This window comes from Crocuta crocuta, unplaced genomic scaffold (assembly GCF_008692635.1).
Source record: "Crocuta crocuta isolate KB4526 unplaced genomic scaffold, BGI_CrCroc_1.0 scaffold176, whole genome shotgun sequence".
NCBI classification, from domain to species: Eukaryota; Metazoa; Chordata; class Mammalia; order Carnivora; family Hyaenidae; genus Crocuta; species Crocuta crocuta.
In genome coordinates, this window is record NW_027531905.1 from 10362530 (window position 1) to 10377921 (window position 15392).

General features: G+C 36.0%; 2 protein-coding genes across 2 annotated transcripts in view; one reads left to right on the top strand and one right to left on the bottom strand.

The window, feature by feature from the left end:
* Positions 1–1846: 1846 nt before the first annotated feature.
* On the bottom strand, positions 1847–15073 carry GOLT1B (golgi transport 1B). Its single transcript, XM_077774580.1, has 5 exons — positions 14931–15073; positions 9428–9519; positions 7581–7759; positions 6176–6257; positions 1847–4293 (listed from the first exon to the last, which is right to left on the bottom strand). Exons 1-5 carry the CDS (start codon positions 14953–14955, stop codon positions 4255–4257), a joined length of 417 nt encoding a protein of 138 aa, XP_077630706.1. The 5' UTR covers positions 14956–15073; the 3' UTR covers positions 1847–4254.
* Positions 15074–15248: 175 nt separating this feature from the next.
* Positions 15249–15392, top strand: part of RECQL (RecQ like helicase) — a 47466-nt gene continuing 47322 nt past the window's right edge. Inside the window, exon 1 of the mRNA XM_077774567.1 lies at positions 15249–15347. The gene's annotated coding sequence lies outside the window, so the exon portion shown is untranslated. The remainder of the gene's footprint in view (positions 15348–15392) is intronic.

Genomic DNA, 15392 nt, shown 5'->3' on the forward strand with positions numbered 1-15392 from the left:
ATGGCATTGCCTCCCAATATGTTTTTGTTAAATCACAACAATTTAGGACTTTTACATATCTAAACTAGAGATGGACTAAGAAGTTACTTGATCAAAAAACACTTCAGGGATAAAACCATTCAGTTTTGTTCTGCTGATATTATGACCAGGCACCAGACAAATTGGATAAACCTTTTTTGAAGACATATTCAACAGAGACCAGTTTGCCTGTATCACTGATGTTATCAGAATTCTTCCAATTGACTGGAGCATGCCCAGGCCCATTTATACAGTAACAGTCACTGTTTACATTGCATTTTTACAAGGTCAGCAATTATTATGTTCATATAGGCAACATATCTATTTTGGGTAATGTTACTTGGATAATACAGCTATTATACTAATAAAATATCCAAATTGCTTCTTTGATGAGTGAATAGAGGATTTGGGTACAGTATGAATGAGGTTATTGGTTCAGTCTCCTACTTTGGCTTTATTCTATGCCAGGGCCAGTCTGCCACATAGGCCAGTTGTCTCACAAACAGAAGTAACTTCCTCAAAGGGATACCAGTTTCAGATTCAGGGGCACAGAAAAGGCCTGCGATCCCAAATAAAACTCCCTATTCATTGGGCAATGTCTACCCTCTTCCTTTTACTCAAGGCTTTGAACCTTGGGAATCTCTTTTCCATAACTAAATAATACAAAAACAAGTGGGAAGTTCTTTGAGAAGACAAAGATGGACCAGCTGTTTCGGTATACTAGGTCAAGAAAGATATCACAAAGGTGAACTTTTGATTAGGTCTTGAGAGCTAATAAAGGTAAGGTTGTGGAAAAGTGTGCCAGAGGCACCTGGGTAGCTCACTTAGTCCATTAAGCATCTAACTCTTGATCTCAGCTCAGGTCTTGACCATGGAGTGAGTTTAAGTCCCACATTGGGCCCCATGCTGGGTGTGAAGCCTATTAAAAAAAAAAAAGTGTGTGCCAGTTATTGGATTTGGGGCATCCTTCTTCTGTGTCTAACCTCCTACATGGTGACAGGTAGCAGAAGGGTAGAGATTGGAACATTTCAGCACTGAGGACAAGATTTAAGATTTTTGGTTCCCCAGACAACAGTCAAGACTTGCAGTTCAATTATTGGATTCAACAAATACTTACTGGGTACCTTAAGTGGTAGACATGGCCAGTGATTTTTGGCCTTACCAAAATTTATACTCAAAACACTGCAGAAGTGGTTTTATTTGTCACGAATATTTAAATATTATAATATTCTTTCCATTTTGAGAAAAATAATTTATACATTTCTCCAGTTTCTAAATTGACTGCCAACTTTTTAACCTAAGGTCTATTTCTGAGTACATCTGAACAATTTGGAAATGAAAAATGCAATGACCATTTTATAAAAAAGAAAACTGCATGTAAGGCTAATTTTTTTTTTTTTAATGAGGCCAGTATTGGGTAATACTAAACAAATTTTTAGGATTTGTTTTTAAGATTTATTTGACTACTGTTAAGGACTAAATATGTATCCTCCCCAAATTCATATGTTGAGACCCTAACCTCTAATATGAGAGTATTTGGAGGTTGGGTTTTGGGAAGCAGTTAGGTTTAGATGAGGTCATGAAGATGAGCCCCCCATGATGGGGTTAGTGTCTTTACACAAAGATGAAGACACTAGGTTCTGTCTGCCATACAAGGACACAGCAACGCAGCTGTCTGCCAGCCAGAGGGGAGTCACTGTTCACTGAACCTATCCTCACCTGTCTTTTTGGACTTCCCAGCATCTAAAACTATAAGAAACAAATATCTGTTTATGCTACCCAATCTACAGAATTTTATTATAGCAGCCGAAGCTAAGACAACCACCAATTAATAGAAAAGTACCCTTTTATTGAGAGGTAAGACAAGTGTATTTACAATATTCAATTGTTAGATCATATAATCTGACTGTGAGACTTTTTAAAGCAGCAGTATTCCAGGAATTACAATTTATAAGGGGAAAAGAAAAACATTGCAAGTATGTTTCTATTACAGAAAATACATTTGAACAATGCCAGGTACACTTAAGGCTAAGTAGTATTAGACCTTTTCCTCCATTTTAATAGCAATAATCAAAGTACATTTTTGTCACAAAGACAGAAGGCTAATTTTGGAAAGGAAGAAACAATACAGTGTACAGTGCTTTCTGTCAGAAGACTAATATGTTTAAAAATAGAGCCTCATCAGTGGTTCTGAATAAGAAATATACAGTGCTGCCAAGCAGTCCCAAACTCACATTTGAGATTAACTGTGGACTCTTTGAAAACTGAAAACTGCTCCAGCCTCTCAATCTTACTAAGGACTGAGAAATTATCAAATCCTTTACACAACTTCTAACAAAGCTCCTGAAATAAGATTTTGAAAAAGTTATCTGTTACAGTGCAAAGAACATTTTGATAGAAATTCATGTCTACAAAGGAGTTAAATAATACAGATGTTCCTTACATTAACAGATACTGCTCTTGTTCTAAAAAGGTAGAATTATCTAGCCACTGAAAATAATATGGATCAGTCAAAAATATGTAGAAGAGTCCTACAGGACAACTTGTATAAGTCAATCCCCAAAATATGTATATATTTGACACTCTCCAAATGAGGATATTACTTTTTTGAAGAACATTAGACACAACACTAGGTCTCTTATTATTCCATGAACTATTGAGGTAGGAGTCTCATTTTGTCAATATCATTTAGTTTCACAGATTATGTCAAAAGTCAAATGCCAGTACCAAAAGACAGTAATCCACAAGACTGAACCATTAAACTATATACCAAGTCTTTCCTTCTTTCCACAAGCAAGAATGAGAGTTCTATTTAGAGATTTAACTAAAAATAATATAAGCTATATTTTGTAGACGTGTTTGTAACTAAAAATCACAAATTTCAATTATGATTTTGTACATTAAAAAACTTTGCAGCTGTTAAAAAAAAAAGTAAATAGTGCAATCATTAGTGGTAAAACAAATAGTATTATGGCTGTTGAAATGTGTTCTTACATCTACCAGAAAAGCTGCCAGTTTGGAAAACTACCAAGAAACAACCACTGTTTCTTACTGCCAGTCAAGCATCAATAGTAGAAACGACAACACATTTTTTTAGTGTCATGTTTTTAAGAAACTATAGCCTATTTAATTACAATAAACTGACTTTAGCATGTGAATTCTGATATTTTCTCCATGAACTCAAGACGAAGTGTCTTATGAAGGATTTATCATGTGTATTGATTTTTGTTACAAAAAAGCTAAAAATAAAGGAAAACTCAGCTTTACATGAAAAGCCCTTAAAAATACCTACAAGTTTAACCTTTTAACATATTACATCTTAAAGTAAACATTACCAATAGTTATTTAATTTATGGAAAGCAAAATATAAAACCACTGCTAAAATTAAAAACAAAAACAAAAAAGAAAGGAAAACTACACCATGACACGGAAAAATCCATTCGGTTTGCATCGTTTAGTATCTTAAATAAAAGACTATTCAATGTAACAGACTACTTCATGGTCAAGAATGCTTTTTGTTAGGTGCTTACATGTAATGTAGGATACATATAATCAGGTCAGACTCTCAAGACATAAGAGTAGTTTCGGAGTGTTCAGTTATAAAGAATAAATGACCTTTGTGTATTCCAACAGTGAATATCTAGTTCAGATTTTCATCTGGCTTCAAAATATTAAGAATCAGACAAAACACAAAAGTTTTATTTTAGCCATATGTTTACCAAAAAAAGTGATTCATACATCAAAACTGGGTTTTCCTTGCTTTTAATACATTAAAATGACATAATCCAATCTGACTCATGCATCACTTTCAGAGACACAGCGCAACTGGAAATATATTTGCCATTCCAGTGGATATTTCTAAAAAGAAAATGCCTGTGCGTGCTCCTGCACCTTCAAAATAAAAAGGAAAGAAACAGACACCACAGTTTTCCAAGGATGGCTGTGTTTCGCACATTGTGGATAAATAATAAAAATCGCCTTCAAGAGTTTCAATAAGTATTGTAACACAGATTTCATCTCCTTTAGTTTGCCCGCTGACTTCTCAGATCACTTGATTAGAAGCCTGTTCTCATTGCTTCTTTGTTAACTGCTATTGGTACTTTGTAGACTATACGTTTTAAACTTCTGTAAAGAACATTACAAGCTATTTCATGTAATTTAACTTTGTGCTGAATATTCTTCAAAGGATTTTATAAATAATACAATATTTTAAATGAGTCTTCAATTCACTTGTTGTTATACCATATTGTTGCTTTCTCCAACTTTATCTACAAACTGCAAGGAGAATAAAAAGAGATAATTAAAAGAAAGTCCACAACATTATAAAAACATTGTATCAACATTTTAAATGTTGATTAAAAACCCAAATTTGTAAGATTCGTGGAAATTTAAGGTGTGACTGACAATGGTTAATCCAGTACTACTCACCACAGTCTCCTGATATGTAAATGTGTATAAAATTTTTCTTTTCTAAGGTTGTTTTTGCATGACATGTTATGCATATGACTTTAAGGGTGCAACACAGAAATGCAACACAATGAATAAAAAAACTGGAAAAAATGAAGGTTAACACCGCTAGCTTAACAAAACAATAAAATAAAAAGCTGAAGTGTCAGCCATTCATGCATTAATGAACCCAATAAGATATTTCCACTGACCATTACTGTGGATCTCTTCTGGGCCTATGTAGTCTTTGAACAAACAGATTTAACTCCATTAAGTTCAACAATTAACAAGAGCTGTTGACTAAAAATACTTTAAATGTGTATTTTGGGCTTCAGACTGAAAGTGGCAATGACATTAAAAATAGATGTAATGAGGCAAGCACAAATTGATAATTACAGAATATAAATATTAACACACGTTAATGTTAAGTGGTTATTTACTTTGGCTACTCCACCCCAAATATAAAGTAACTGGGCCTTCTTCAGCATTCCAGATGGTGATGCAAATATTGAAACAAAATAATTAGTGGACATATTAAAAGTTATGTAACCCAAATGGTCATAATATTATCAAAATCTAGCAATCATTTAACCCTTCCTTTCATTTCATTATTCACAGTTTTACTTAAGAATTTATTACAAGTAATAATGATAGGAAACATAATTGACAGCATTGGGTGTTTATTCATGCAAACAATGAAGAATCTTTAAATTAGGGACATGAATAATGATTACAACTGTATAACTAGAAGTTTCAGTAAATTCAAAAGCCATTCTAAGTAAAAACATTAACTACAGTATGAGTTTGGAGATTAATGCAAATGATATCAGAATATATCCTCTATAAGCCCACATTCCAACCTTTTACATTATTATAAATGGATAATGGGTGCACTGAAACTAAATGTTGCTTTGAAAGTATCATGGATTCATTAGGATTTTCAGGTAAATTTAGATGTAGAGAAAGCACAACATCTTCTCTCTCCAAAAGTAACTTCAAACATTTAGGTTGTTTGGGCTATAAGATTCGGAACTCTAAAATCGACCTGAGGTTGAAAACGAAATTTCTGTCTTACAGTGGTACCTATTTTTCTACAAGTGAGCCATCCTTTAGCTTTCTGAGAATCCAGTAAATGCTACGGACTTTCTCTGTTAGTAACATCTACAAACGTCTGTAAATAACTTTAGGAACCTGATGGTCCATCTTGGAGGGACAGATTTGATGAGATCATCCAAGTTGTGGAACAGAGTTGGGGACAGAATTTTATCATCTGACTCCATACAACAGTGCTTGATTCAATTGTCTTAATGTATGCTATTGGTGATACTAAGAAAGAAAACAATATTTACTAGAAATAATGATGTCCTTTTTATAAAATGGCTTCTAAAATTAGAGATCATATAAAAGTTAATTGAAAAGTGCCTGAACTCTCAAAGAGAAAGGTAGCATAGCATATCAACGTGAACTACATCAAAAAAAAACAAAAAAAACCCAAAAAACAAGAATATTAAAAATGGATAAAGTGAAACAAAATTTTAGGTTTTATAAAGTCAGTAATGATTATTTTCTCTGTTCATGGTAATCTATGACAATGTAACAATTTATATCATAATAAAAACTTATCAATTATTGTATTTCTAGAAGTAAAGAACATCAAAAAGTATTTATTTTGATGGGTTAAAAATTTTATTTCTGATACATGATTACTTACTGATCTAATTCCAGGTAAATTCAAGAGGGATCCAAGGACTGGCACTCTTCTAATAAAGCCAATGACCACAGGAAAGAAACCCCTAGGGAAGAAGGAAAAAAAGGTTCTCAGAACTTACATATTCTTTATTACCAAAATCAATTGCTAACCAAAAAGAAAATTTTTAATGTTTTGGAGACTTCAAATTTCAAATGTTTTAGTGGTAATGTTTCTTTCCTCTCCTTGGATTTGATCTTTCTTAATTACGCTCCTATATTATTTTGCTTATACATTTATAACAGCATTACTACTATTATTTATCTTTTTTTTTTTTTTTTTATAAAAAGTTATTTAAACTTGAAAGAGAGAAAGTGCTAGTAGGGGAGGGACAGAGAGAGAGAGGAGAAAGTGAGAAAACCAAGTAGGGTCTGTACCAGTGCAGAGCCTGATGTGGGGCTTGAACCCAGGAAATGTGAGATCATGACTTGAGCTGAAGTCAGATGCTTAACCAACTGAGCGACCCAGGCACCCCTACTACTGGTATATTTACAGTCTAGTGCCCATATCAGAAATGAGAGATTCTCTAAAGCAGATTTGACATTTAATTCATTTTTATGTCTCCCATGAATAATATGGTGTTTGGCAGATAGAAGACAAAGGATATACATTTCATGAATAAAACTACCTTATTTAAGGCGTTTTCTCACACTGCATGCTATTGTTTATTCACTTAGTAAGTAACATTTGTAAAATGTTAACTGATCAAAATCGATCATAGTGCATTCAGCACAAAATTTTCTAATATGTGTATGTACTAAAAGAATTGTCATCAAGGGGCGCCTGCGTGGTTTAGTAGGTTGTGTCCAACTTCAGGTCAGATTGATCTCATCGTTCGTGAGTTTGAGCCCCGCATTGGGCTCTGTGCTGATAGCTCAGAGCCTGGAGCCTGCTTCAGATTCTATGTCTCCCTGTCTCTCTGACCCTCTCCCACTCACACTCTGTCTCTCTCTCAAAAATAAATAAGCATTAAAAAAATTTAAAAAACAAAGAATTGTCATCAAGTGCCAGTAACTATGAAGTATTGGGTTCTATGTATTAAAATGTTATATGTATGTTTCACTGTTTAGTTGATAAATATAGCAGACATAGTGCCTTAAATAGAAAAGACAGTGCCTTAAAATCCCAATAAAATCAATTTTATTGCATTGAAAATACAGTGAACATAGTATATATCGCTTATACATTTGATAAACATTTTTATAGTTGACTGAATTATCTAAAACTGTAATAAAAGATTCAATGTAAACAAAAATTCATTTGAGAAAATTATGTACTCATGCTGATGCAGATATCTGGGCTTTTGTAATAATTATTTAATGCACTGGTTCATTGAAAGAGAAAAGGTAAAATAAAAAAACTGCCTTACCTGAACAAGAGAAAGAATCCATAAATTTCAAAAATCATGCCTATCAAAGGCCAACCAATAAGGACTACAAATACTCCACCCAGGAAAAATCCTGTAGCTTTCATTTTATGTTTTTGGAAGAAGAATCTGAATGTTCTTTCTAAACCAATTACAAAAGCCAAGCCAGCCACAAATAAAACCTAGAAGAGAAAGAATATGCAAGATAGAAAAAGTAGTCAAACACGCTGCATAAATCTGAGAAGCAAGGTCAAACCTAAATATAATAAAAAGAAATACATCTGGCTCCTAGTGTTGGCAACTGGCTGGAGAAAACTACAGTGCACACCAAGAGGCAGAACCAAAGAGTGTGCCGAGCGTGCTAATGTTGCAGTTGTAGTCTACTCTTCTCAGTCCTCATCTATCTTGATTAAATGCAGGAAGAGAGAACTAAAGAAAGATTAGATGTTACCAACGGGTATGTGCATATGCAGTGGTTTTCCCAGGTAAGCTAGATGGAGAGGGCTTGGCTAAGCAGATGAGCAGCAGGGCAAAAAAAGAAGCCTGCCCGTAAATATGTCACCCGAAGGTATTCCTGGTTCTTCACAATTCACCCTAGGCTAGAGGTGCTCTGTGGATCGAAGAATTACTGACATGGCCAAGTTGATAGAAGAAACTATGAAAAGCCACAAAGAGGAGTCTAGTCTTACTAATTCCAGAATATCTGGTGGCAGCAGAAATAAAAATAAAACCACATGTTCTCAAATATATATTTTGTATGTTTTCAGATGGTGAACAAGAAATGGTGATCTATTAAAAGCTTGTTTTTTCCCAGACTTTATTCCCAATACTTGCCTTCCTTCCTACCTTTTTTTTAATGGGATGGAAATATTTATTTAATTTTTATTTATTTATTATTATCTTCTTGAGAGAGAGAGACACGGAGTGCGCACGTGCTTGCACATGCACACACAAGTAGGCGAGGGGGAGAGGGAGAGAAAGAATACTCAGCAGGCTGGATGGCTCAGCGCCCACAGGGTGATGGTAATGGTGCCGCTAATGGTGATGCTGATGGGGGGAGCGGGTGTTGTTTCCAATCCCTTGAACTTTGAGTTCATGACCTCAGTAGAAATCAAGAGTTGAAGGCTTAACTAACTGAACCTTCCCAGTGCCCCACTTCATAACTATGTTTAATGAAAAAACTTTCACACAAATATTGATTGAACCTAATGGTTAAGCTTTGTATTCTCAGATACCAATGCTACTTAAATATTATAAATCACATATCAAATTTAAACAATTCTGTTACCCTTTATATCTTCCAATTTCCAATTACAAGCCCTACAGTAATAGACACTTCTAAGATATTTAACTCTTGCACATCCTCCACACATGGACAACAAAGTACACAATCCAAATAAACAATATACCCATGTTTCTCAGGAAGTCAACTGTTAATATACAGATATATTAAGAGGTTTAAATGGCTTTTAAAAACCTGTCTACTTCATGCTACTGAACCAAAAGTCTAAAGTCATATATTTTAAGCCAAACATATTAATAACTTTACCAGGACAGGGGGGCTACCAATTCCTCTATTTTGAACTCCTATTTAGAGGCAGCCTTGATTGAATCTATTGTGTATCACACATCAAACACTGAACACAGTAGTTATTCAAAAGCTTCTTTAAGCGTTTACCTTTTATTTAAACAGAAAACAGGTTTTACTCCTGATGAAAACAGAGAAGCTAACAGGAATCTTTACGTGAGTAACAGTGAATTGTTTCCCCCCAGTCTAATAGCAGGCAATAAATCATTTGCAGTTAAAACTTCCTTATGAATTTAGTTAAAGTATATATTGAAAAACTCACATTTCCAATAGCCAGTAGTGCTTTGTCGAAAAAGAGAATCATTCCAAAGAACAGGAAAAACACTCCAAATCCTGTTAATCCCATTCCAATTTCTGCAATATAAGTTACAGTCAAGGGTAGAGAAAAATTAAAGTTACATTAAGATCCCTATAAACTAAGTAAGAAAGTTTTTCAGTTTTTCTTTTGGATGATATAAGAAAATAGTTCCCAAGATTGCAGGTTAACTTTATGACACTCATTAAAATCTGTAACAAAGTAACATCAGCAAATAACCTCAACATTTAAAATATGATCGGAAATCTCTGCTCCTTATATGGGAGATCTCACTTTTCATAAACATACGCTTAACAGAGAGAGATAATCAGGATTCTAAACCTTTGGTTGTAAAGTTTTTCCCTCTCAAGAACCCCTCTAGCATCAGACATTAATGTATAGGTTTATTAGTACTATTTATCTCTTTCATATTCTATGATATTATTTATACGCACAGTATCTCCAGTTACGTCTTTCCTCTCTTAACCTAACTTCTTCTTTAACCCAGTGAAAACGTCCCAGTGGGTGCGCACAATGTACTTCACTCCATGACATACTTCTCACAACAGCAATATTTTGAGAATCACATCACCGTCTCCTCAAAAGTTAACTTTCAGGTTATGCATCACTTTTAACTTTTTGATGGTACGGATTTACCTTCTATAAATTATCTAAATCATGAATCCAATCACGCATTTAATGTGAGTCCTAAAAGCAGTGCTCCAAAGTTTTAAAGAACACAGTTGTACCTCATATTAATATTCTGGGGTTTTATTCTTTTTATTCAAAGACTCCAAAATGTCTGCATCTCTTCTAGGTACTGGCTGTTTAATGGTGAATGAAGTGTAAGCACTGAAATTTATGTTCATCTTGTATATAAAACTAGTAATTTTATTACCTTCACTTCCTCTTGGTCTTCTCTATTCAGTCTGAAGATTCTTAACTTTCTAAGATTATAGTTGTCCTTTTCTGTTAATGCTAAAAGCATAGGCCACTAAATCACCTTGATCATTTTAGTTTTGCTGTCAGGAAATACTCGCCAATCCTTAATTCACCCAGTCGTATACTATCTGCTTGAAATAATGAATCAGAGCTGAAACTACCGTATTTTTGGAAACTCTATTTTATTATTTTTTTAAATGTTTGTTTATTTTTGAGAGAAAGAGAGAGACAGAGGGAGACTGGATCTGAGGCAGATTCCAGGCTCTGAGCTGTCAGCACAGGGCCCGGTTCGGGGCTGGAACTCCGGAAAGGAGAGATCACGACCTGAGCGAAGTCGGATGATTAACGGACTGAGCCCCCCAGGCGCCCCTGGAAACTCAATTTTAAATACACTATTAATGATTTCTGATCTGTTACTTAACTTTTTGCCCGTGGCTCCAGAAAGCCATAATGTAGGTCACAGCCACTTTAAAAAAATTTTAAGCTTTGTAAAATGTCCTGATGAGTTGAATACTTCTATCATATACCTTTTTCTATATCCCCCACGTCCTAAATTTGCAGTTAACTACTGCCTTCCATTGCAGCTACTTTTTTCTCCCAAAGTTAGTCTAAAAATTTAGGTGCTAGTCTATAAATATACTGATAAATGTATTCCACAGACACACTATAAAAATGTGAGGCTAATGCTTTCGTGCTTAAATCCGATAAAAGAATTCACCAAAATAACTGTTTAGCTGTCAGACATAATTTCTTGAAGGAAAACACAGACAAAAGAACAAGTAAAATTACAATGTATAACTATTTAGTAGTTAGGATTTAGTCATTGGCAGCTGAGTTATTTGAATATGACTAACTTCCATCTTTTCATAAGTTATCCTAATGATTACATACAAATTTGAAAGGTTTATTAGGTAGAAAGGAATTATATGGAAACACACCTACTATGTACTGAGAATTTACCATGAATTAGCCATGAGGAGGTACTTTGCATGCCTTACATAACAATCCTCCCGATACTGCTGCAAGGTAGGTATCATAACATCATGAATGTAAGTTCCTGAAGCTGAGTTTAGAGTGACTTAATATGCCTGGAGTCACACTTCTGGTTAAGCATTTGGACTCAGACCCTGTGCTTAACTATTATATAATACTCCTTCCTATAGGATTTTCTTTCTTCTTTTTTTTTTTAAGGTTAAATATGTTTGATTAAATAAAACTCAAGGGTACTGGAGCATACTGAACTTCTGGGGGAAGCATCTCTAGGTGACTCAAGTTTAATAGGATTAGTTTGTTATCTAACACAATTAAGTAGGTGTTAGAAGTATTAAAAATTGACTGCAGTGAAAAAATATCTGGATACAGTTTTATATTCACTGAAATGTTTATACAAATACGTTGTAATTCTTTTAACAAAAATGTGAGGTGAAAAATAGCACCAGCCCCACATATCATAGATTAGGAACTCATTTTTGCTCACAAAATCAGCAAACGTATATATGTGCGTGCCTTAGAGGTGGGGGGAGACAGCTGGGCAGGAAGAGAGGTGGTTGTGTGGAGTCAGGCTAGAATTCAAATCCCGTCTTTGGACTCCACAGCTTAAAACTATAGCAGGGGAACTAAAACTATTTCATCCAGTGTCGTCCAGGAGGAGGAGGAGACAGTTGCTTGTTACATATTTGCCCAAACTGGCACTGGCATGATGTTGCCAAATTATTTCCCGACCTGAATGGACCAAAAGTCTCTAACTGGCCTCACAGCGCCCTTTTCTCATCTCCGAATTCCCATCTTCCGTAGGCCTATGCATTCATAAGCCCTCTGATTAATAAAACCCTACATGGAGTTGCCCGCTCACCACCAGAATCATATCCAGTAAAATAAATTTATCTTCTTCTTGTGCAGCTATCAAACCTGCATTCCTCTTGTCCATGTATGTGTGTGCGCTTTTAAAAGAACAATCTAATAAAAGCAATTTAATAAAATTTGTCTAAAATAAAAAGAAAACTTATTGTGGAAACTTGATAAGGAAAGATATGCTTAGTCCAACAGCAATCACTAACAGTTTGGTATCTTGTTTAAAAATTTTAATATTAGCTTCCTGTGTCTTTTAAAAAACAGAAAATTTCATTATAAAGAACTCAACTGAATATCAGCCAATTGAACCACTCAACTGACTATTATGGTAAAATTTCAGACAATGTGACATAATGAAGTAAAGATTTACAGGCAGCATGGGGACTACCCTACTCCATCCCTTCAATAAATCTTGTGTTTTTATGGAGGCGGTGGGGAGAGTGCTATTATAGAATCCTTTAAAACAATCATGAATTGCTATTTATTCTGTTCAGTGCTCTGTCATCCTCTCCCAGAATCAGGATCCCAGAATAATCTCGGCAAATCACTTGAATGATGGCCAATTTCTGCAGTTAAACACACACACAAACACCATTTGAAATCCAAGAGCTTTTGGTTCACTAATCATTTTGTGTTCCAATCCATTGTCCTAACTAAAACATTGGCAAATGAGCATCAAAGAGTATAATTTCATCTTTTTCATCAATTTAATGAAGGGGAACACTCCCCATTCTGCCCATATTCCAACTTCGTCCCCTTGTTCTGGATTTTGGAAGAATGTAAATCAGGCACCTGTCCCTATAAGAAGTCTTCAATAGAAGAGAATCTCTGTGCAAAGGTAATAGTTCATATTTTTAATCTATGTAATAATCAGACTCAGATAAAAAGGAGAATGATACTTTATAGTTAGAAAAACTGTGTAGAGATTAAGTACTTCCTCTAATTAGTTGCATTAAAAATAAATTCCAGTAACTTAGGTATACAATTCTCCTAATTTCCTCAAACAACTTAATTTTAATTTTAGGTCTCAGTCAAGAGGAACAGAACACTGTATCACAAACAGAATAGGCTCTGACTATCCTACATAATCTCGTAAAAAAAAAAAAATCAATGCATGATTGTATAGGATAAATATCTACTGTTGCAACTATTCTTGCTATGAAAGAACTGCATCATTCTAAGATAGATCTCAAATAAGGTTTATGTCAAGTCTTCTTGGATGCTAGTATGGTACAGTGAATGCAAAGGTTTCTGAGCCAGCAGACTTGGGATCAAGCCTTGCATGTCACTTTCCTTATGGCCATACATTGAATTTCTTTTGAGCCTCTTTTAACTTAAAGAAGAGATATACTTCTCCCTGCCTTATATGGCTCTAATAAAATTTCAGTGTAATGATTTACATGAAAGCACTTGAAAAAATAAAAGATGTCTTTATAGAATTGCTAGTTTCTATTATAAGAGTAAAAAAAAAAAGAGAGAGAGAAAAGAAAAAAATGGACTTTATGTTTTCTGATCAGAGCAGGCCAACAGACCAAAAGGGGCCAGTGTGGGTGGCTGTAAGGTGCAGACCCATACAACCACTGAAAGGAAAAGCGCCCTGATTGGGGTGGTAGTGTATATAGGAGACATCAGAAACTCTGTCAAGCTCAAGTAATTGCTGACTTGAACCCAACTTTAAGACTCCAGTTTAATATAGAGCATTTTAAATGAAATTCTATTTTCAATAGACCGTTTAGTTCTTAAAATCTTGAAAATCAAAGTAAAATAAGAAACAAATATTGTGACAGATAAAGCAAAGTGAGACAAAAAGACTATCATGACCATTAAAAGACAGGACACACATGGTTGGGCAGATATGTAAATACAAAAATTAAGATTGACAAAAGTGTAGAAAAGTAGAAGTGTTATAATGAAAGAAATGGTAACAGATAGCAATGCTAACCTTAGAGATAAGCCTGGAGAACTCTGTGGTAGGCAGAAAGAAATACTAAAATAATAAAGACAAGCCGCAAAGCACAGTATACAACATTAAGTTAAGAAATCGTTTAACTGAACACAAAGTGGCTTTTTACTACTAAGGAAACATTAGGTGGTAGGAAAGTGAAGTCGTTTCAAGGAAATTTTGGAAGGTTGTTTCCAGAGGTGGCAAAGGGCGAAAATAACTCAAAATATTCAAGTGTAAGCATATTTATCTTAAAAAACCCAAACACCTATAATAGCTGACATCTAAAATACCGTCTCCCAAACAACAGGCCAGTAACTTGTGGAGGACCCCAAGTCTGTCATATGCAGAAACGTCCCCAAGAGTGAACGGCGGGCACCGCGCATCAAACTTTCTTTTGTGGCCGTCTGCAGAACAAAGCGCCCGTCTCACCGGGGGTGAGAGCGGCGAGACCCCAGTGCAAGACAAACGCTCAGCAAAGGCTTTCCCCCTCCCCAGATCAGGCGTCCCCCAGACCCCACCGACTCTCCTACCAGACCAGTCTGCCCCTGCAAGTCCAGCCCCCTACCCCTCAAGGCAGCCCTCCCAGCCCCGCATCCCTCGCCCAGTCCCGCAGGCCGCCGCCCCCAACGCGGAGCTTCATTCATTGACCCGGACGGAGGGGCGGGCGGGCAAGATGAGCTCAAGCAACGGGTGTGCGAGGGTCCAGGCGGGGATCCCGGGGCGAGTGCTTACTCTGGGTGTCCGTTAAGGAGATCATGGCTGCAGCGGTGAGGGCAGCGGCTACAGCACCTCCGGGCGCCCAGAGCGTGAAGCAAAGTCGGGAGGAAAGAAGCCGGGAAACAGCCCAGGGGAAAGCCGCCACGTCTTCCGGAAACACGCAGCCACCCCTACCCCAGCTTCAACACAGCTTCCCATTGGTGAAACCTACTCCCAATGTAGACCAATCATCCTTTGTCTTGTTCGGTGACGCACATGCTGATCACACCCCTTCACCAATTAGAGAAGAGTGTTACTTGCAATTGGTTGAGGAGACCTAGCCGGAAGGGCGGATGCTCCCAGCTGGAGAAAAAGGAAAGCTTGGTGGCGGGAAGTTTTCACGCGAGAGAGGCTGAAAGCGGTACATAGCGGTCCTAAGCCCGGAGCTTTGAGGTCGGAGACCTAGGAAGAGAGGGGTGGGGTAGGGGTGGGCGGTGG